The following is a 23791-nucleotide window of genomic DNA, read 5'->3' as shown; positions in this document are numbered from 1 at the left end:
AGATTGAAATTTGAAATAGGAGAAAACAAAGAAGATAATGGTTAAGGTGGCGTATCATCTTTCTCACCCAATTCGTAATGACTCCTTAAGGCCTCCAGTGCCGGATAACTCTGATAAAACATCATGGGGCCCCAAGAAAAAGGTGTTTGAGACATTGTGATTTGATTTCGAATCGTTCGTATGCCTCACACAAACTAAACTCACAATATCAGTAAGATACTCTTTACAAGAGCACCAGCTTTGATACCATGTGAAGAAAATTGTGGAAAGAGCACCAGCTATGATACCATGTGAAGAAAACTGTGGAGTAGCTACTAGAGTTTGCATTGAGAAAACACAAAGTATACCAACACGACAAAAGCACAATGATACAAACACAGACATGTAAAACTCAAACCCTAAAAAGTAAAACTCAAAACTCAATCCAAAAACAAACACAAGCTGAAAGAGAGAGAAAGAACATAACTCTAAACTGAATGAATATTGTAAATGAATCTAAGAGTGTACAAAGTACATAAAGGGTTGAGCAATAGTATGAGAGAGAGATGTCCCCTGGATACAAATCCCAACTATTGCGACCACTAGTCAAAGTATTGGAGTGAGAAAAAGTGTCCAACACATATCCGAATGGAAGCAAGAGAAGCTGGTGACAGTAGACATGATGCTAGAGGAGGCAAGCGGCAACAAGAAGCTGTAGATGCATAAATGAAATCGTTACCTGTAGAGGAAGCATCTATTGTATGGTTGATAGAGATCAAATGCAAGTTGCAGAAGACTGTCTAGAGCCTGTTGATGACTGTGGAGTGTTAAAAGCAAAGGAGTGACACCAAGCAAAAGAAGCAATTACTAGAAGTTGGAGCACTTGGAGGAGTGATGGCAACACTCATGAAGGTTGGACAATCACATGGAGAAAGATTGATAGCTGAAAATTTGCACAAGAGATCAAAAATCTACACAAGGAATGATGACTAAAAGGGGACAACCTATCTATTTATAGACGTCGATAGATCCTCCCAAATTAGGGTTTTACAAAGACTCTCTTAGACCATGTCTCATTTTAGGATTTTTCATTAGACATGCATGTTTTGGGGCCATTTAAGAGGCTCATCAACTTGTAATGCTTTTTCTTAGCTCAACACATTACATGTACTTAAGCGATTAAGCATCACAAAATTAAATGCATGTTTCTTATTACTTCAAGAGAATCTTCTTGAATCTCTTATGAAACTCAGCATGCATAAATCAATGGTCCCATACAAATGTACAAAGCATATTTCTAATTACTTCAAGAGAATCTTCTTGAATCTCTTATGAAACTCAGCATGCATAAATTGATGGTCTACGACAAATGTACCCATAGCATTGACTTTGTCAATCTCATAAGCTTCCAATCCAACTTGCCAATGTCTTTCAACAAATTGTTCAAGCAATGTACCATGCAATAAAACACTACTAAACAATTTCACCTACAGTCTTATTTATGGACTCTCCACCCACAACAAGTTCAGTGGCCAAATCAAGGCCAATCGTCTCAATGTTGTTGATCCATTCGGTTACAAATGCATTAACTGACTTACCAATTTCAATGGCATCATGAGAGTTTATAAAATATATCTCACTATGTTAATATATAACCACATCATCAATGAATCGCCTTCGAGTATCCGAAAATACATCTGCAATCAAAGTTACTCCATTTGTTTTTCGTAAACTCCTAGTGTTTTCAACTCCAATCTCCACTCCATATCTCTCCTTCTCTAAAAGAGAGACTTGCAAAAACTTAAGGGACAATGGAACATATGAAGGTCCTACTTCTACAATCTTTTTATATATGATCTTAAAGTACTCAATCATGGTTGCATTAAAAGCAATATGATTGTGACAAAAGAATCTTGCAATTGATATGTCTACATCCTCCTTTTTCTTAGCGTCAACATGTGCATCAAGAGTAGTCTATCTAATGCCTGTCACTTTAGGAGCTATAGAGCCAAGTATCTCCAGATAACATATTGACAAAAACCACTCTTGGGATAACAAAATGTCATTTCTAATGAAATTCAGACCAAGAATGCATTCCTATTTGGTGGAAAGTTCGTTGTCTTGTCAATAACAAAGAAACATTAGAAAACGTGTTTCACAACACCAATTCTTAGAAATGGTTGTGAGATTGCTTACCTTGTCTTTCTACCTCTTTGACCATGTCTTCTTTCATATTACGTGTGTTTGTTTCAACTCCCATATGCATGTCCTACCTATCTTCATGGAGTCTATATTTGTAACGCATATGCGCCTTTATTGAAATGCTTACCTTATCTTTGATATGTAGCTCTTGGCCCTATCTTCTTTCATATTGTGAGCGCTTGTCTAAACTCCCATATATCTATCTTGTCTATTTTCATGATATCTACATTTGTAACACATATGCGGCTTTGTAATGCCCCAACTTGTTTCTCTTGCCTTCATGACACCCAAGCCTTCTCTACAACCTATGTAATGTCCTATTCTCTCTCAACTTACAATTGACATTTGGGTCTTTTTGCTCAAGAGTTAAGCCAATAGCCTTCACAATTGTAGCCTTTTCGGCATGTTACCTCAGCTTAGTTCATTGTTTATTATTTATCATAAATGTATTTTATGGTTTGCTAGCTTGTAATTAAGTTTATCGTAATGCCTTTAAAAATTACATTTTTACATGTTTTATAAATGTCGTTTCCATTCTCTTGTCCCCATTCCATGGCTTTGGGATTTCCCATCACCGTTTCAACTCTAGGTTGTAATTGAGTTTATCATAATATCTTTGAAAATTACATTTTTACATATTTTATAAATGTCGTTTCCATTCTCTTGTCCCCATTCCGTGGATTTGGGATTTTCCATCACCGTTCTAACTTTCCCTCTTTCCATTCCCCATCTCATGTTTCTACACAAAATCATCACAACCTATGTTACTAGCGATGAAAGATGTCATGGATGATGGCCTAGGCCTATTAGATATAGCAACAATGACAATGCCAAGTGAATATGGATCTATTGCCATTGATCGTAATCCTCTTCTTTGCCCAAAGATATATATTGCTTTTACCTTTTGCTAAGGAAATTGCTTTTTCTCTTGGCTGAGATTCTCACAAAAGAGCACATGAAGGCCTAGCCCTCTTAAAAACTAGGCTATTAATTTTTTTGCCCCACCTTATCTATTACCATTTATCATGATTCTCTCCTCTATGCAGAAATAGAATATTGCTCTCCAACCTTTTTAAAACAGACTGCTTCTTCTCTTGGCTGAGATTCTCACAAGAGAGCACCCAAAATCCAACCTTTTGTAGAACAGATTCCTCCTTCTCTTGACTGAGATTCTCACAAGAGAGCACCCGAAAGTCTGGCTCTCTCAAGAAATGGGCTATTAATTTGTTTGCCCCACTTGTTCTTTCATTGCTACAAAAGGTGTCTCTCTTCAATGTCATGACGCTTCTCCCCCCCCCCCCCCGGAGAGAATGTTGATATTTTAATCTCAACCTCACGTCACTATGACTAATCATTGGATCGCCTACCCTTGCCACTGGCTTGCATGCTAGGAACTCAAAAAAATGTCACCAAGGTGACCCAAGAAGATGACGCCATGGCAAATAGATCCAAAAAAAGTTACAACGGGTTTAAAAGATAAATAACAATGTTGAACTATTGCAACCTACAACCTATAGGCTTGGAAAAATAGTGTGCTAAGCAATGCAGGTCTCGTTCTGCACTCAACAGATCTGATCGTGACGAGACATATACAATCGAGGCAAGAACAAGTGGCACACTGACAAGACAAGCTCCAAGAACAGACACAAACAACAGTCTACACTGCAAGAATGCACCCGAAGGCAATGTTGACTCGTCATGACCCATTGCATGTATATGTCTTAGTCTTCAAGTACAGTATGGACTCAACGCAAGGCCCTCACATGTAAGCGCCAACTAAGTCCTATAGGTGGTGCACATGAAGCAGGTGACAAGGACAAGCGATCATCCAAGTGACAAGAACACAAGTGACATTGAAACCATCCTTTCTTCCATGGACAAGTAGTAATTCCCTGATTACAACCTGGTTACAATAGCAACATTTTTTACAAAATTAAGAAATGCAAATTAACTTCCAATTGTGGACAATGGACATCATGTTGGCTCCAAAACTTGCACCTCTTTTGGTATTTCTTTAACTTACTTGAAGAAGAAGTTAATGTACGATGGGATCTTCTCAATCCCGTTCGGTATTCCAACTCCCCATGCCATCAAACATTACCAGCAAGTTTTCAATATGATTTGCCCCTTGATTCGGGCAATCAATCTGTCTTCACTCGCTTTCATGGAGATGGAAATTTGCCCAAATACATTGATTTGTTAGTCCCTCCACTTGAATTTGACTGAAAACAACTTCACCCTTGTTGAATCCAAGTCTTGAAGCTTCCAATTTATGGCACGTTTCTCGAGGCTGTTGCTAAACCCTAATCTTTGTTGCAAATTAGTATTTAGAGTAGAGAAATCTGAAATTTGTCAACCTCTGGTGATCTCAATGTTGTAATCTTCGGAGCAAGCCTGTAGAAAGGCTAGGAGATGAGAGAAACTACTAAGGAGAGAGCAAATTCAGACTTTTTTCACGAAGAACTAAAAAAAATCAATCATTTATTGCTACTACCTTGTCTCAACATCCTATAGATGCTATCTCCTATTGTTTATTGATCTTCTCTTGCCTCTAGCTGCCCTAAAAGGTAAAGATTAATTTTTGAAATTTAAATACTGAAAATTAACCTAATAATTATTTCGGTGCCCAGAAAAATAATCTGACTATCCAATAATTAAATTAGCTAGGTGACTTTCATTCTAAGTGTCTTTGTGCCATATTTGACCATTGGTTTTGCGTTAGATACCATTAAATGCTACTCTAATGGCTCAAACTACTAGAAAATACTAAGACAACTTGAGAAATGGCTTGTGGATGAGGGAGAATGCTATTTAGACAGAAATTTCAAAGTTTCATCGTGAGAAACGCTGGAAAACTGCTGCTGCTCTACTTAAACAGTCATGGAAGCTGTTATTTACAACTTAGCAACACAAAAAAGACTTCACCTACAACGTACAGCCACCAGAAAGACTGCTGCCCCATCCTATATGCTTTCATCTGTACCATAATGACCTTGGGCTACTGTCACCTACTCCTACAAGGCTCCAAACTGCTGTTACCTGCTGTAGGACTGATCCCTGGTGTCTGAAATTACATTAGCAACCTCTCCTTGCTCTCTAACAGCCTCCTTTTCTCTCACAGTGGCTAGGATAGACTTTCACCAGCCCCTAAAAACGCTTTTCTCTCTTACATGGGCAAGTTTTACTATGTGGTGGCCTTTCAATCCCATTTTCCAACATTATCCAACTTATTAGATGAATTTTTAAAATGTTAATTCTGAAAATTGATTTAAAGAATTTCAAGTGCTCAAAAAATTAATTTCACCATCCAATAATTGAATTGGCTAGACCAATTTATCTTTCAAAGATCCTTGAGCAATAATTAGCTCTTAGACCAACATTAATTAATTAATGAATGCCTAGTCTCTAATATCACCATTGACAATAATGTCCAATAAATTAGTTTAGGCCAAAATTTAACATCAAGTACATATCAGGCATAACTTATTACAACTTTTGCCTTAGGTATCCACTACATCCTTAGGGTCATTGGCCTGTTACCATGAAATAATTGCCATATGCATCACATGTACTAAACAACCTTGCACACTTGATTAATAGCTTAATCAAATATTATCGGCGAGATTATATCATCTCAAAATTTCACATCCACATGACAAACCTCCCTCTTAAAATCCTTGTAATCATCCTCAATTGCATTGCATTGTGCCAAAGGAAAAGCATACTGTACTAGAATTTCCATAAGCCATCATAGTCATAACATTGGTCGTTGTTGTCTAACCATACCATATGTCCCAAATCTACTAAAAATTTTCCAGCTTGCATATACATAATATAAAATTGAAAATCAATCCAAAACTGTTGCTAGAAACCCATTGGACGCATCCCTAACTCATGTTTCTCAAGTATTTTCAGAATCAGCCATTAAAAAGTATTAATTCAGCATAAACCATGGCTTCAACTATCAATGGCATTCACTAGCATACTGTTGTCCATGGAACCAACTGCTATCAACCATTGAAAATTGAGCACAATCTGATCACTTGTTGATCTGAGGACTGATCATAAACTTATCGCAAGAACTAATCAGTAGCTAATGCAAAACTGATTCCAAAAGAGACCATAAACAGTTCTAAAACTAATCAAAAACTGAGTTGAAACTTATCACAATTTTATCTCAAAACTAATACAAAATCTTATGTCAATCTAATCATGAACTAATCTCAAACTAATGCAAAAGTATAGTCTCAGAGCCGCAATAACAACCATACTCATCTACATACATCTCATGGTGACTAGTACACCGAGTAGTGAACCCATGGTAGACATATTATCAACATGGTACCTTGGATGGATGTTGAATACATCCGAGATGTCCAAAACTAGTGAAGTGGAAGTAGTATCTCTCCCTTAAGCATCAGACAATGCTCCGAACCCCTGCTCTACCTAACCTAACTAAGCTCAAACCAAAGTTGGCTCTACTGAAAGGCATCTCGGTAAAGTTGCAACAAGTGAGAATGGTCTACCAAGTTATCCTCTTCCATCCACTTTACATCTATTGGTGAAACAATATTGAAGCTTTACCAAGAAACATAAGGAAACTTTACATACAACTTTACTAACCCCAAACCTCCACTAGGTTGTAGGTCTTTCTTCCTCTGAAAAATTGCGATGCTTTATACTTTTACACTGGTGAAATTCCAACTTAACTAATATGCACCATTGCATCCAATTAACTAGGCCCTCACATGTACTTAACATGCTAGGAGCACGGGATGCATTAGGAAACATTATTGTCTGCATGCGTTGGACCATTGTAATGTAACTGTGGATGGAAATTTGCATTTGGACCATTGCAATGTGACTATGTATGGGAATTTGCATACTACCAGCCATACCAAGATACAATTTCTCATACATTGCATACATTACTAGCTACATTTTTCCTTGTGACCAACACTATATGGAACATTTGCATGACCAGCATTAATACCACGAGTCCCAAACACAATGGACTGCATATATGCATTGCCAAACTTGCTACTTTGTGCCCCAACATCATACCAATATTATTATACATAAGATTATGCATATTACTAGCAATACCTATATATATTGGGTCTTGCACACCATACATTGGTTGCTACATATCATAAGGAGCTGTATCATACATTCCTCTATGAGGTTCTTGAACCACCATAGTATGAAAACTAGTGCCACTATCAAAGTACCTTGGCTGCCCCAAGATTGCATGCATATCGTACTGTCCAAAATCCATTGGATTGGCACTACCAAGATAGCCTTGCATATGCATAAATTGCCCTACTAGCATCATTTGCTTATGCTCACTGCCACATTGGGAACATCATACTATCGCATTGACTTTTTCTTTGGTGCATCTTGCTATCCCGAAGCTCTTAAAGCCGATTTTCTCTTCTTGCCTTTGTTGCCCTTCTTTAAAGGGTTCAAAAAGAGCATAAACTAAGAACCATTTGCCAATTGCATAAACATTTCAGTAGCTGATTTTGAAACTGGTCATCAAATTCTTCTTCCTCTAGCTCATCATCAACTTTTGAAGACACCTGATCTTAAAACTCATCATCAAATTCTTCTTCCTCATGCTGATCATCAGCTTCTAAAGGCCTAGAAGGACCCACATTTTGGTCTCTACAACATTATGAGCTTGTTATCCATGATGTGTGCCCTATCCAAGATCAAGCATTGCATTTTCCCCAACACTTTGTGAAATTTCGATTGAGAGGCAAGAATGTATTAGTATCTAAAGACATTCTTATTGTAATGCTCCGCTGAATATAATTTCAACACTAGGGCAAAGCTTTTGACCTTCAATCAAGTACCTTAGACCAACAAATTCGAGAAAATTGATGGTATCCAACAACAAAACCTTGAAACCAATCTTCCTCCTTGGATAGGGTGGTAAATAGCCTGATTAGCACTAATTACAGCAAGCATAAAATTCACATAAACAGAAAATACACACTTTATCACTTTAATCTTGAATATTGGACAACCTATTGACTCCAAAACTGGAGACCCTTGCGGTGATTCTTTATCTTATATTGCAAATAGAAGGAGTACAACTAAGATCCTCTCATCTCCTCCGCTAATCCAAGTGCCTCTTGCTATCAAAACTGACCAACAAGCATCGAAACCAATTTGCCCCTTAGTTTGCTTGGTGATTGGCTTTCAACCTCCTCCTTGAAAGACAAATTCAACCCCAAATCTGATTTTGACTGCCTGGCCTTTTGAATCTCACTAAAATTCCTCTATTTTGGCTACTGGAATTCAAGTCCTAGGTCCTCAACTTTGAACACGCATATCGAAGCAACTATTAAAACCCTAATTCCTACTATAAATTTGCATTTACAATAGAGATTGACTGAAATCTCTTCCTCTAATGGCTCATCTACTGGAAAATGCTAAGATAACTTGAGAAACGGCTTGCGGATGAGAGAGAATGCTATATAGAGAGAAATTTCAAAGTTTCATCACAAGAAACGCTGAAAAACTGTTGCTGCCATACTCAAACAGCCATGGAAGCTATCACTTACAACTTAAGACCACCAGAGAGACTATTGCCCCATCCCATATGCTATCATTTACACCAAAACAACCTTGAGCTAATGTCAACTACTCCTGGAGAGCTCCAAACTGCTTTCACATGTTGTAGGAATGAATCCTGAAGGCTGCAAATCACATCAGCAATCTCTCCTCGCTCTCTGACTGTCTCTTTTTCTCTCACAATGGCTGGAATAGACTTTCACCAGCCATAAAAACGTTTTTTCCACTTGCATGGGCAAGTTTTGCCATGTGATAAGCTTCCAATCTCATTTTCCGGCATTATCTAGCTTATTACATGAATTTTTATATTATTAATTCTGAAAATTGATTAAATCATTATTCTAGTACTCAAAATATTAGTTTCACCATCCAATAATTAAATTGGCCAAGCCACCTTGCTCTTTGACAGCCTCCAGCTTGCATTTATTGCATTATTATTTGAGTTATTGTGTTTTAACTGTATTTGTACATTTTGTGTTTTCTTTGAGCAAACTATCAAGATATGCCATAGTGCAAAGTGCTAGCTCTTGTCCTAAATCAATGCCCTTTCCTTTATCCTAAGCACTTGAGCTTGATCTCTCAATTGGTGTTGAAGCTCTCTCAAAATTCCTAGCGCTGGACTCTTCTCGATTCAAGCTCCTGGAGCTTCTCTCCTTGAGTTGGTCGTCCACTCTAATAGCTTCCTCAAAGACCCTTGGCAGTGCATCTCGCTGCACCTTGCTTGCCTGCATGTGAAGCAATATGGTTAAGGAGGATCCTATGGCATATAGGAGCTCAAGGTGATGATTGAATAGTGCTAAGATATGACGATTAGAGTTGCATTGCCATTGCCAAGAATCTAGTTTTTCATGCAAGTACCAAACATATTGAGATCCAGTGTCACTATTGATCAAGGATGGGATAGTAGAGCTGGTCTACTATCGATCCAATAGAGAAGAATGGAGCAAATATTTTCACCAAAGCTCTTACGAAGGATCTCCTTCAAATTCATCTTCAAAGACTTGGCATTGGGCTAAGAATATAGTTCACTTGTGGATGGACATTGAGGGAGGTTAGATATGCCCAATGTCCCACCCTCATAACATGTCACCAACAATGATCCATGATGCTCAAAGTTGTAAGGCCTTCATTATGAGAAAAAGCTTGGGGATAAACACAATGTGTGTACGGCAAACACTAGAGGAGAAGAGAAACTCACAAACACAAAAGAACACATTGATGATGCACTAAATCATACTATGAAAAGCAAAGCTGATACAATACAATTGAAGCTCAAAAGATGAATGCACTGTCCTATCTAACTCAAACAACGGCACTTGAGGAAATTTGCATAGTGAAGGAAGCAAAACACAATCCTCTAGGTAGTGGGCTATCGAAGTAATCACTAGAAGGTAAAGGATAGTTGTAAAGGGAGCGAATCACATCCTCAAATTGGAGATGGGGAAGATATTGACCAACTATCAAGGGAGAGAAGTGCAATCCTTGGACCCCAGGAAGATGGTCTAGGCTGCAAAGCAAATCCTTGAGGCCTGTGTGAACACTTGTGAAAATTTGCACAATGAAGGAAGCAAAACAGAATCCTCTAGGTAGTGGGCTATCGAAGTAATCACTAGAAGATGAATGATAGTTGTCGAGGGAGCGAATCACATCCTCAAATGTCGTTGGAGATGAGGAAGATATTGACCAACTATCGAGGGAGAGAAGTGCAATCCTCGCACCCCGAAAGATGGCCTGGGCTGTAAAGCAGATCCCCGAGGCCTATGTGAATTGACGCCTGCTGAGATAAAGGTCACCAAGTGAAGGGCCAACCACCAAGAGGATAGATGCAGCCTATGAAGGCCTCTCAGCCCAAAAATGCAAGTACTTGGGGCTGCAAAAACTAACGCCAAGCATGGGGTGACACCAACCAAGAAGATGTTGACACCTAGCAAGGGAAGGTGACGCCAAATGTGGAGGTATCCCAACAACCAAATATAAATTTAATGAAGCCTGAAGGGAGTGAATGAGATCACCATCTATGGAGGACTAACACCAAGATAGGAGTGATGTCGCCAACTGTAGGAAAGATACGCCAGCTAAAGAGAAGGCTAACTACCACCAAAACGCAAAGAGATGGAGGCTGGCGCTTGACAACAAGAGGATGAAGATGTAGTAGGCAGCCACGATCCACGAACCGCAATGTCCACTGAAAGGGGTGTGAGGACGATGGTAGGGCTGGAGAGCGAAGGAGAGAATGTTGAAGTGACAAAAAGAGATGGGTGAAGAATGACTAAAGTGTTGAAGAATGAATGAAGTAACGACCTATCTATAGACCTAGGTTGTCTAGGGTGGCACACCACAAAGTGGGCGCCTATTAATGAAATGATCACAATAAGAACAAATGCCCTTATTGAAGATTTCAGTGTGAAACCCTGACTAAAGCATGGAAATTGAAGAAGTGATTTCTTAACACAAACCCTAGCATATCTTCACACACATCTCTCTCTCTCTCTCTCTCTCTCTCTCTCTCTCTCTCTCTCTCTCTCTCTCTCTCTACACACATCCCCCCCCATCACCCCATCTCGTCACCATGGCTTCTCACAATGCACATTTGAGGTTCCTATCATGAGTGAGCCCCGACGTACAAAGAATATCCACTCGACTTTGCCCAAGCTTATGCACACGTGACCATCGTCTTAAAGTGGTGACATCCTTCATGTCTGATGTAGACTCATCACTTGTGGCAACTTTACAAGCACAACTCAAGACAATGAAATGGCAACCCTCTAACTTCGCACTCCCCATTTTATTTGTGCTCACAACCATATATATGTTACCTCCTTTAAGGACAAGAAGGAATGTAATGAAGTGAACATTGATTCATGATTTACCGAGTGAAAGACATATTTTGATTTGTATCAATTTCTTGAGGCCTTGCAATGCATGCACACATACAAACCATGCTTCAAGAGAAAGCGCATGGGTTGGTAAGCGAGGCTATGCTTCAAGCCTAAGACTAAGGTAAAGTTCAATTAGTGTTTTGAAAGATGTTTATAGCTGACGATCAAATGGAGACCTTGCACAAGCTCATTAAGCAAGATTTCATTATATACATTCTAGCAAGAGTTCAAGGACCTTTTATCAAGACACAAGCCTTGGGTCCACATACATTACTCTACATATGTTATCTTTTGGAATTGTTAAAGGCGCTCCAGCAATAACTCTAGTGTGCTATGCTCACGATACATCGCAAGCACCTTTATCTTTACCGTAAACAAGGTGACAATTGATGTAGCTTTACGGACCATCCTCTTCACCCACTTGAGCTTCCCAATGTCCTCCACGAGCAAGTCCAAACAATGACTTGCACATGGAGTCCATACAATTGTGGGAAACTTGGCCTCAAGCAAACTGCCCATACGTCGACTTTGCTAGTAATGAAACTAGCGATCTTTAAAAGGTTGTACATACCAAATATGGTTTATGTCACTAGTGGACAACTTAGGCAACTACTTGTGTTAACAAAGTAATGCTTTGCGAAGAATTAAAAAAGTATCCTTGGACCTTTCATAGCATTTACCAATGCCTTGGCTTTTGTTTTGTGGACAATCCTTGTTCCCATGGAAGGGGCTAGTTTAATGGCATGCAAAATATTGACCCTTTAATATCCTCTTTACGAGTCCCCTTCACACTTCCTTTCTTCGTGAATCGAGAGATGGTTGATGTGAAATTGCTGATGTGGGGGGACTTTCTTTGACTTTGAACCCAAAGTGGTGCAACGGGAATTTCTCGTTGATTGGCTACTCTTGCTTGTAGGCAAAGTAATATTAAAAGTTTTTATATACTAGGATACATTCTCCAATGAGTTAGAGGGATTGCATAAGAATTTGGTTAACCCTTTCAATTTGCCCATCAGTTTGCGGGTGCTCCGCTGTGCTCATGCTAACTTTGGTATCCAACTTCCTAAATACAGCACGCCAAAATTGACTATCAAATTTTCTATCCCGATCAGAAACTATATTTGCCGGAAGGCCATACAATCGGTATATGTTCTCTATGAACAATCTAGCCAATTCTGGTGTTTTGACATCAATTGAAGTTGGAATAAACCTAGCCATTTTGGTTAACCTATCCACAATCACCCACACAAAGTCATGCCCCCTCTGTGTCCTGGATAACGCGACAATAAAGTCCATGGAGATACTCTCTCATTTTCTCGAAGGGATCTCTAATGGATGGAAAAGTCCTCCCATTTTTAATCTTTCAGCTTTATTAACCTAGCATTTATTACATTTGACCACATAGTCAAGGACGTCCTTATTCATTCCAAGCCAATAGAACTGCCTTTTAATAAGACTATAAGTCTTATTAACTCCTGGATGTCCCACACTAGGGGTATCATGATACTCAAAGAGTATCTGGCGTATTATTTCTTCCTCTTTCAGGACACATACCCTACCCTTGTAGAGTAAATAACCATTATCAATGGTAAAATTCTTCCATTTGAATCCCATTTAAGCAACCCCTGATGCTCCATTTCCTTGATGAACATCCTTAGATGTTCCTTCCTCAGTGGAGGCCCTTTCATTTGGATCCCCATTTTCTATTGCTTCCCATATGTTCAAATATGCCGGATCAACCTAGCATTTCCCTTTTAAGGATTCAAATAAATCAGAAGTAAACTGAGTAAAACTCAATTCATTTATGATGGGCATTCTACTGAGCGCATTAGCCACTATATTGTACTTTCCTTTTCTATACCTTATCTCATAGTCGAACTCTTCGAGAAGTTCGGCCCATCTGGCTTTACACCCTTGTAGATCTGGTTGGTCATTAAGCAACTTAATGCTTTCATGATGATCCAACAATATCAAAAGTTTGGCACCGTATAGATAGTGCCTCCATTTCTTCATTGCATATACTATTGCATGCAGCTCCCTCTCATAAACAGAATAATTCCGTTTTGCACAGTCTAATTTCTTTCTTTCAAAAGCAACTGGTCGATCTTCTTGTAATAAGACTGCGCCTACTGCCCTATCATTGGCATCAGCTTCAACAACGAATGGTTTATTGCAATCCACACTTAATAGTACTGGAGCTATAGCAATAGCCACCTTAAGTTTTTAAAAACCTTTCATTTTAGTATGTTCCCCAGATAAAGCTCTTTCCTTTCCCTTTAAGTTGGTCCGTCATTGAAATAGCTATCTTGGCATAATCTCGAATGAATCTACGATAAAATCCAAATAAACCTAGGAAGATTTGCAGCTCTTCCAGGTTTCTTGGAGATGGCCATTCAATAATTGCCCTTACTTTTTCTGGATCCATCTTGATTCCCTCTTTCAAGATAATATGCCCCAAGTATTTAACTTCTTGTGCGAAGAATTCACATTTAGTTTTCTTCGCATAAAGGGAATGGGTTTTTAACAATTGGAATACTAACCATAAGTGTTCCAAATGTTCTTCTCTTGATTTACTAAAGATAAAGATATCATCCAAGAAGACTACTACAAAGTGTCCTAGATAGGGCTGTAACACACTATTCATCAGCTTCATAAAAATAGTCAGTGCATTAGTGAGACCAAAAGACATCACCAAAAAATCATAGTGCTCGTATCTAGTACGAAATGCTGTCTTAGGAACATCCTAGGCCTTAATTCTTACTCGATGATAGCTTGATCTTAAGTCAATCTTTGTGAAGAATTTTGCCCCTTGTAATTGATCAAAAAGATCTTCCATTCTGGGCATAGGAAACTTATTCTTCACCGTTAGCTTATTAAGTGCTCTATAATCAACACAAAGTCGCATAGAACCATCTTTTTTCTTTGCCAATAAAATTGGCGAAGCCCAAAGTGAATTGTTGGGTTGTATAAACCCCTTATCAAGATAATCCTTGATTTGTCTTTCGACTTCTTGGTGCTATGTTTCACTTAGCCTGTAAGATGGTTTAGAAATTGGGTATGTATCCCTATCTATGTCAATTGGGTGATTTATATCACCCCTATCCGATGGAAGGCCACTAGGTAAGTCAGATGAAAACACATCTTTAAATTCATCTAACAAACCACTTAATTCATTATTTACATTCAACTCACAAACATAAAAAAATTATTACTTTATATTACAAGAAGTAAAAGTGTCTTGTACAGGAAGGGACCATAACATATATACCTCACAAACTTCCTTCTTTATCAGCTTCTGAACTTCAAGGGAACACATCAAAGGGTTATCAAATACTTCATGTTCACCTTCAATCACAAAAGTCTTACCATCCCTTTCAAATTCCGGTGTATTATGATGATAACTACGCTTTAAGGATGGTTCCAATCCCCATAGCCACTCCCTCCCTAAAGCAATATCGGCTCTTTCCATATTCATAATTTGGAAATCAAGCTTATCTTTATATCCTTGGATCTCGATTTTCAAATTGGATATAATTGTATTCCATATTTTATTATCCTGACCTTGCATCATACAAATAACATATTGATGCTTACTCTTTTGTTGGGGAAGTTTCAACTTTTTGACCAGTGCATAATTTATGAAGTTGTGGGTGGCAAAGTCATCAGTCGTGACTTTAACCCTCTTTCCAGCTTCTATCAATCCATGCACTCTAGGGTCTGCACTAAAGATTTATACTTTTCATGCCCCTTTAATTCTAGGGTCTGCACTACATGGATTTGTTTCTCTTTTCCCTTGCCTTTGTCCTTATCCTTTCCTTTATCTTCCCCCTTCTTTCTTTGAGGGCAATTCCAAGCAACATAGTTAGGGGATAGACAATTGAAACACAGCCTTTCTTTTTTGGCCTTATCAAAGTCATCTTAACTTAGCTTCGGCCGTACATATTGTTTCTTTTCAAAGGGTTGTTTCTTACCCTTAAGGAATGGCATTTTTCTTTTGGATTTACCTACAAATTTTAAGACTTCAAATTCCTTAGTCTTGGGCTCTGTATCGGTAAGACTAGTGAGTGCACCTGGACGCGTATTATCTTCATTGATTAATGCAAATTTAATTGCCTCTTCAAGCGTCTTGGATAAACTCCTTTTCACTTCCTTTTTGCATGCCTTATCTACTTGTTAAAGGAGAGAGTCACTTGTGAAGCCTTTATTTTGGTGGCAAAACTTTGAATACACATTGGAGACCCTTCAGCCTTAGCCATGAGGGTCCTTGCCCAGGATTGCTCTTCGGATGCATGTGAGAGAAACTAGAGTGTCTATTCTCTCATTCACACAACGATTTGCAATCGGCTTAGCACAAGATAGTTAAGAGCGGCTAGTCTATTGCTGCACTAACTTACCTATGATGAGGGGCTATAATGAGCGTGGATAGTCAAACACAAGTAAAGTTTAAACACTTAACCGTAAAATTTAAAATTTGTTATTTTAAACTATAAAGTTTGAAGTTTATACTTTACAATTTAGACTTTAACATTTACAATCTTACATGCATCACTCCATTGTGTAGGTGAATATTAATACATTCAAGTTAACAGGCACCACTCTTCCGAGTATACATCAAGAGGTGGACAAGCAAGAGATGAATTTTCCAAAGCTCTATAGAGAGCTTATAGCAACAGATACTCTAACACTTGCAATCAGTGTGCTCGTGGGCGAGGAGTTTAAGTAGGTGGTAGTAAAAGCATGGTCATTCGACGCCCTCCATCATCGAGAAGGGTGGGTTCGAGTGGCTTGCAGACATATGTAAGGCGAGGCTTCAATAGCTCACATCCTATGCCTCATGATGACATCCCCCCCTTGCCTACATAGCTACCACCTAGGGAGCCATCATCGGATGATGATGATGATGATGGTAACCTCATCAATGAGGATGAGTATGAGTGTGTCTTATCATCCGATGCTGAGTCATCTTCAAACTCTCTTGATGAGCACTCAGATGGTTCTGATGATGATGATGATGATGATGATGATGATAGTGATGCCTCATCATAGATTCATAGGTCTCTCTCTTTTTTGTATCAAATATACTAGACTGTAGTTGTATCGCATGTTTTGCGCAGCCCATGCGACCGCGATGGTCACCCTCATGCATCACCAAAAGAAGCCAAAAGGTCACCCACCAAGATTTTAAAACTTGTGCAGATTGTTCAAAAATAGGTATCCAGAAAACTTAAGCATAGCATATTGTATTGGACCCTAGCAGGAAAAGAAAAAACACAACGATGCTGGATATACATACCTCATTCTGAAAATACATTTTTTTCTGCACACTGGATTGAGGACCATTCTCAGGACCAGCAACTGACTCAATCTCCACATTCTTTGCAGGAGAATTGATCCGGCGAGCTGCCCCCTGCAAAGAACATAACCATGATCAGGTTCAAAAGTTGCACACACCACCTTTTTTACATCAGCTAAGGAAAGTTGTGCATTATATCTCACGTCATAGTCAAAAAAATTTCACTTGATTGCATCAAAGCATAAACATCATTTGTGGACCCAAACAGAAAAACAAGCAATGATCTTTCTTTACTGTAAAGAGCAAATACAAAGGCACCACTAAGACTTCCCAAGGCACTGAAACATGCAATAAAATTCATGCATCATAACTTCTAATACATCACGATCTCAAGTTTTCCATGAGCTTTTAACAGAAATATCTTCTACCTCACATTCCAGATGAGTTCTGCATATTATTCTGCAGTTGAAAGAGAACTTACCACAGCAGAGGCAGCCAGTCCTAGCTGTGCTAGACGGACTCCAATGGCATTTTCCCTGCAGACAGGTAAGGCTTTTTGAGAGGACACTGGAACCCACTTGACTGCCAGCCGGGCTGCTCCTTGTTTTGTAATTTTGTAACCCTGCAGATTGAAACAAATCGAACGAACGGTAAGCCACCTACAAGAAGATGAACCCTCTTCAGCAATCAGGTTGATACAGAGTTCCGAGTGACTTTAAAAGACGGATAGTTTACTAAGTTACCTTATGTTTTGAGGGATTACTAGGAACATCAACATTAAAATAAATTTTCCTTGGGAATAATCCTTTATCAATATCACAAAGAGCTGCAAAAATCAGGGGCAAGCACAGGGCAGCCGCCACTTTGAAGTCTCTTTCACTGCTTTCACCCTTTTTCCTGACAGAAAACATATTGAAGTAAAATAATGTCAGTTTTATATTCCATAAAGGAAAACTGACCATGTGGCTCAAGCAAAAGGGGCAATGGCAAAGAGTACCAGTTTAATGAGAGGGAGATTGATGGCACACCACAAATTAAAGCTTCACGAGCTCCTGCCACAGTTCCTGAGTAAAATCTGCAAAAGTAAAGATGACGTGTAGACTAAGGCGTAAGCTTCTGATTGTTCTTTTCTGCCAAAGAGGCGAAGCGCCCTGCAGACACAATGAAAAGCCAAAAAAAAGGAACCAGACACAATGACTTATAAACTGATACATCCATTCAATTCATACTTTGACTGCAGTCAGTGGAGAACATTTATTTGCTAAGCATACATAGAAGCACGGATATTAGGTCCAATTCTGTAATAGCACATCAAGTATCTGTTCATGACCTGTGCATGGGCATGGGCCAGCAACATATACCTTGGAGATAGCTATACTAACAATCAAAATCTACATATACAAAAAGGGAGGGTTATAGATGCTTAACACATGTGGGTTTGATTCATGGGAGTCTCAACACAAAGCTTCAATCATCATGCATAACATAGAAGACTCTCTGATGACCTCTCTATTCAGATGTACATACTATGCAAACATAGAAATGTTAACGTGCACACACATGCACATTTTTAAAGTAGAAAGATGCATGCAAAAAACCTGTTCATCAACTGAACATTGTCTAAGGTCTCCTGGTGTTTACTGACTTCTGTAAACACATCCTGCACAGAAAAGGTTGAAAAACAAGCACGATATCCACATGACATTTGAAACCATTGACCAATTACCTCCAAGGCCTACAACAAAATTTTGCACGTGCACTTACTTTACTCATTTTTATCTCCCACCACATTTTACTTTTTAGGTGTAAGAAACATGAGAATGATCATTTGACGTTACATGTGATATCCACAATTTGATCCTCGGTTAATTCCACTGAGCACCTGCAGCCCTCCATGTAAGACATCGAAATTTCAGCTGTAAGATAAGCAGGGGACTGATAACAATGAATTCTGGATCGTGTCCAAGGTCCATACCAGTGCTATACTTCTTTCTGGAAAAAGCAGACCTGATAAGCCAAGTGAGACACAGTCTGCAGGTGTTCCTGCATAAAGCAAAAAGTGAATGTTGGTGTCTTGAGCTAGCTATGGGGTCATGAGTGCTTACAATGATTGGATAATGAGAAAGCCGAACAGACTTAAGTTACAAAGCGTGCTACCTGAGACTTCATAAGCAATGGCTCCTTTAATATCAACAGAGCACGCAGCAATCTTCTCACGTAATGTAACAGAATGGCCAACTCCAGACTTATTGCTGCATAAAACACCATTTAAAATTGCATCCTTCTATGTTCAGTACAATGCAGAAGTCTTGACAAATGCACGAATGAACTGCCTAAAAAGTCAAGATGATGCTGCGTGAGGAAAATAGATCACCCCTCAAGCGAAACTTTGATTGATAGCTTCTAAGCCAAGATGAAGACCCAACTTTAAAGGACACGATAGATCCAGCAATGCATTTCAAGAGGACTAGATGGTGTTTGCATTGATGTATGGAAAATGGGCGTGCGCTCGAAAACAAAGGACAACTGTTTCCGTAAAGCTGACAAGCAATTTGACATAAGATTGTTCATTGTTTGAAAAACAATCCCCGGATGTGCATAAAAGAACAGGCACACCATGAGCTTGAGTGCATCTAATGAGTATGCAAGGACATACCAATCAGGGGCACAGACATAGACATTGCAAGAGCCACTATCCACCAGGGTTTCTACGAGTGCTCTTAATCCCGGCGCTTGGATGCCATCGTCGTTTGTTACCAACACGCAAGGGCGACCGTCCACAACTTGATGAAGACTCGTAGAGACTTCCTCTTCTGGATGTTGCTGTGGTCCTGCTGCACTGATGACCTCTCTTTCAGAATGAGCCGAGTTGGGATGGTCGCCTGATGCATGGCCTTGACGGCTTACCAACACATCCTTCAAGCTTGAGATTAAGGAAGGATGGCTCCCTATTCTATTGTCCACAAAAGCCATTGTAATAGAAGTACTGGAATTTCGCGATAACAAGGGGGTCTGGTTCACATATCTGATGATACCGCAAAGACGATACCAAAAATTAGTCAAGTCGAGGAAGCCGATTCATGTGCCGCTGGTGACGACTCCCTGTTAACTGCGTTTCTCTCTTTTTTTTCTCCCCCCCCCCCCCCCCCCCCTTTTTCTTAACCCTCCAAAAAACCAAAAATAAAAATGAAAACAGAGCTTGCTCTTCTTCTCTCTTCTGTGCCGGCGATAATTGTGTCCCCGCTAGCACTGCAGAAAGATCATAAGCTATAGTGCTCTCTGCTCGGCGCTTTTCAGAGAGAAGCCAAAAAGATGGAGCGAGGAGCCTGGCGAAAAGGGCGGGGTAGACGAATGTCGGTTAAGGGCCGCGGGGGAGAGCCCTGTGGTGCCAATAATAAGAAGCAGGAGAAGTAAAATACGAAGACGAGGCGAGGGTTTGTAAATTGTAGGGGCGAGAGGCTGCAGCTATGGCAGGTGAAAGAAGAGGGACCGGCCACCTCCTATAAGAGCCCTCTCTCTCTCTCTCTCTCACGGGCAAGCCTTATAAATCCTCTTGTAGGCTAGTTGTTGCTGTTTTATTACTTGCAAGTTGCCATTGTTATGGCTTGTTTGTCTTTTCTCTTCTTTTTAACTTTTTGGAAATTGGGGTGGATTATGGTTTGTTGTTTGTTTTTTCATTTTTCTTTTCTCTTTTCTGGAAATTAGGATGGAAGGATGGATGGTGCTAGTGGTTGAACTTATTCCCTCCCTCTCCCGGGGCGTGTCTCTCCCCCCCTCCCCCGCTCGCTCGTTTACCGAGCCCTGACAGACCCTTCGCCTTGCCGGCCGCCGTCACATTTGACGGCCCCGTTAAGTAGGCTTCGATCCATGGTAACAGTATCATGTATGATAGTAACCCTAGAGATACTCGAAAGACGGAAAGCCTGAAGTTGTTGGGTTCCGTCACGCCCTCAAAAGGGGTAGGAACTTAGCAAAGCCCTTGCCAGCTCCTTTGAAGTTCCAAAAAGGGGGGGCCTTTTATTATAGTAAACAAAGCCTTGAGATATTCCCGTTATGGAATGGTACTTCGACCAAAAGCTTGAACCAAGTAGAGGCGTGCCTATGCAGGTTGTTTTTTTGCTAGCGTTTAGGTGCTATGCCTTTTTATGGTCCTAAACAAAGCATTGAGATGCTCCCATTATAGAATGGTGCTTCAATCAAAACCTTGAACCAAGTAGAGGCCTACCCATGTTTGTTGTTTTTTGCTACCATTGAGGTGGTAAATTCATTCCCAATGACAAAAAATAACATATTTTAGAAATATTGAGTTGCTATCTTTACGTTCATTGCCTACAAACTTGAAAGACTACACATTGTTGTATATGATACTCGTTCATGTATCAATCCATGAGTTTGCACACAATTTTATTAAAGTTTACCTTAGTATGCAAAATGTAACATTGTGTGTGTGTGTGTGTGTGTGTGTGTGTGTGAAATGTTTACAATGTGTGCATATGTCCATATGTAAGATACATAGCATTTGTACTCGAGAGGTAAAGACACAAAAGACATAAAGACAAAGATGAAGATAGAAATACAAGCCAAGCCTTTTAGAGTGAGAGCAATGCATGCCATGTCTTTCTAGCATGCAATGCATCTAGCCTTCTAAGTCTTAAAAGTTCATGGGTGGGTTACTTGCCCTTACTAGTTTAGAGAAGCACGATTTCTAGCATGTGGGGAAGGTTTTAACTCCCATGTCTATTGGATGGTATAAGGAGAATTGTAGTGACATCTACCAAAACATGTTTGCAGGGCAAAAGGAGAACACATGAAAGCAATTAATCTTTTCCAAGCATACTCACGTGGCACAAGGAAAATGGGTAGATCTAACTTTAGCATTAGGCCAAAATCCCTTCTATGATGTATGTGAATGTTTAATGGCCCTCTTTTGTTTTGCTTATTACTCTTGCACGATTCAATCTACATGTTGCAATCATTCGAAGGAGCACACGACAATCCAATCCTTTCTTCTTCCAAAATGAACATAGATTGTGCATGGTTGTCATTATTTTGGATGTTAGCTTCTAGAATTGATATTGGCCCATTAAATGTGAGCATCCTTAACTTCATATCTTTGTCATAAGCTTTTTCGATATCATATTAGTTAGAACATTTTCTCTTTTTAAGTTGATACATCAATTAATATATTCAAGTTAAGGATTGGGTCTTGTACCTTCCTTTCGTTTATGAATCCCTGTTGCTTGGGTGTAGCAACTCTAAAAGCAAGAATTTAGTCCTCCATACAAGTACCTTTTCCATGATTTTATATGCAATTTCTAACATTGTTAAGGGTAAACAATCCTTGGGTTTAGCTCATGCAACCATCTTTGGGATTACTTTTATTAGGCCTATGTTCCCAAAGGCTACCACCTCCCACTTTTATGTGAAACTATTCAACAACCTACGTATGTCATTACCTAAGATATCCATGAGGGCTTCATGCTCAAGGTCCTTGAGGTACTTAGCTTCAAGGAGGCTTCCATATGATGTTGAAGGTGCTATTTTGTCATGCCATGGCCAAAGTATCGTTAAATGGCCATCCCTCTCAAAAAGGCTTTGAGCTTAAAAGCACAACAAGAGTAGTGCCTCCTTGTGCCTCTCCTCTTCTTACTAGCTGCTGCCATTGAACCTCTACTAAGAGTTACTCATGGGCAAATGGATCAAGGCCTGATGAAAGGCATAAAACTACCCGATTAGGATAAGTTTTTAATGCTAATGGTCGTTGATGACAATTCAAACCTCATTGAAGCCAAGGAGCACTTAATGAAGGCCTTGCTAGTAAGTACGTGATGATTTTTCAACTATATTGGGTTCCAAGTTAACCCCCAAGTAAGGTGTTCTACATTGCTTTGGATGATCAACCTATGCTTAATGGACCTTGGATTTAAGGTCATTTGGCATAGCACTATCGTGCAATATCTTGAATGTCTCAATTAAACTGGCTATTGGAAAGGTCAAGATGAAGCCACAAGGATGGAAAGGGCCAATTAGCTAGAATGTTGCTAATAGTGCAAAGCATATTGCCCTCTTTGCACAAGGTTTGTAGGATGTGTGTTGACATTCTCACGTACATGTTGGAAGAAAGTAGAGTCCCTTTCGAGGGAGTTTGTATGAAGCTATGGAGGGAAGAAAAATATGGTGGCCGCTAGTTGGTATCAATAAAAAATGCCAGATTGTATTTTGAAGCATGTTTTGATCCTAGTTTACCATGTTTTTGGAACCCACTCTCCCACCCCAACTATTGACCAATTCTATGGGTTCTACCAAAACAATAGGTACATAACATGGAACACAATAAGGGAAAAGGAGAATCACATTATAGCATAATAAATGATAAAATATGCAAGACTAATAAAAATCTAGAGAAGGTATTCGGTTAGCCATTTGAAGAGAGGTATTTAACAACTATACACTTGCAAATTGTGTGGCATCTACATTTTCTCCTTTATGTCCCAAGTATAACATTAGCATCCTAGCATAATTACTTTTCTCACATGCCAATGATTTGCTTTTTGAGTTTCTCATCGGTAGTATCTCAATCTACTCAAGCTATTAAGGAAACTTATCCAAGGTCGAGTCTTCTTGTCTCACCCTATAAAGTATTTTAGGCTTGTTATTTTCTTTCCCATGATATCCACTTCAATCACTGTTTTTGAAGGTAGAAATTAGAATATTGCACACGTGTCAAACTCGTATATGAGCAAAGTTTCAAGTTGTCAATAACATATGACATCTTCTTAGCATTGGGAAAGGTGCTTGAGGGGTAGTGCCTTGCTTCTTCTTTATGATGTAAGCTTTCATCAATATATTTATTATT

The 23791-nt window shown here is 39.3% G+C and overlaps 1 protein-coding gene across 1 annotated transcript in view; it reads right to left on the bottom strand.

Moving 5' to 3' along the window:
• Positions 1–20483, bottom strand: part of LOC148023545 (Survival protein SurE-like phosphatase/nucleotidase) — a 36701-nt gene extending 16218 nt beyond the window's left edge. The window contains exons 1-8 of the mRNA XM_087696530.1: positions 19592–20483; positions 19093–19187; positions 18911–18978; positions 18774–18817; positions 17933–18010; positions 17679–17832; positions 17417–17557; positions 16936–17049 (exon numbers count right to left, since the gene is read on the bottom strand). Of these exons, the coding sequence (XP_087552656.1) occupies positions 16936–17049; positions 17417–17557; positions 17679–17832; positions 17933–18010; positions 18774–18817; positions 18911–18978; positions 19093–19187; positions 19592–19908 (1011 nt within the window). The 5' untranslated portion in view covers positions 19909–20483. The remainder of the gene's footprint in view (positions 1–16935; positions 17050–17416; positions 17558–17678; positions 17833–17932; positions 18011–18773; positions 18818–18910; positions 18979–19092; positions 19188–19591) is intronic.
• Positions 20484–23791: the final 3308 nt, after the last annotated feature.

Source organism: Lygodium microphyllum, chromosome 16 (assembly GCF_053477565.2).
Source record: "Lygodium microphyllum isolate KBCC chromosome 16, Lygodium_microphyllum_v1.1.10, whole genome shotgun sequence".
NCBI classification, from domain to species: Eukaryota; Viridiplantae; Streptophyta; class Polypodiopsida; order Schizaeales; family Lygodiaceae; genus Lygodium; species Lygodium microphyllum.
Note: the sequence above shows the minus strand (reverse complement) of the source record. Positions and strands in the feature narration are given on the sequence as shown.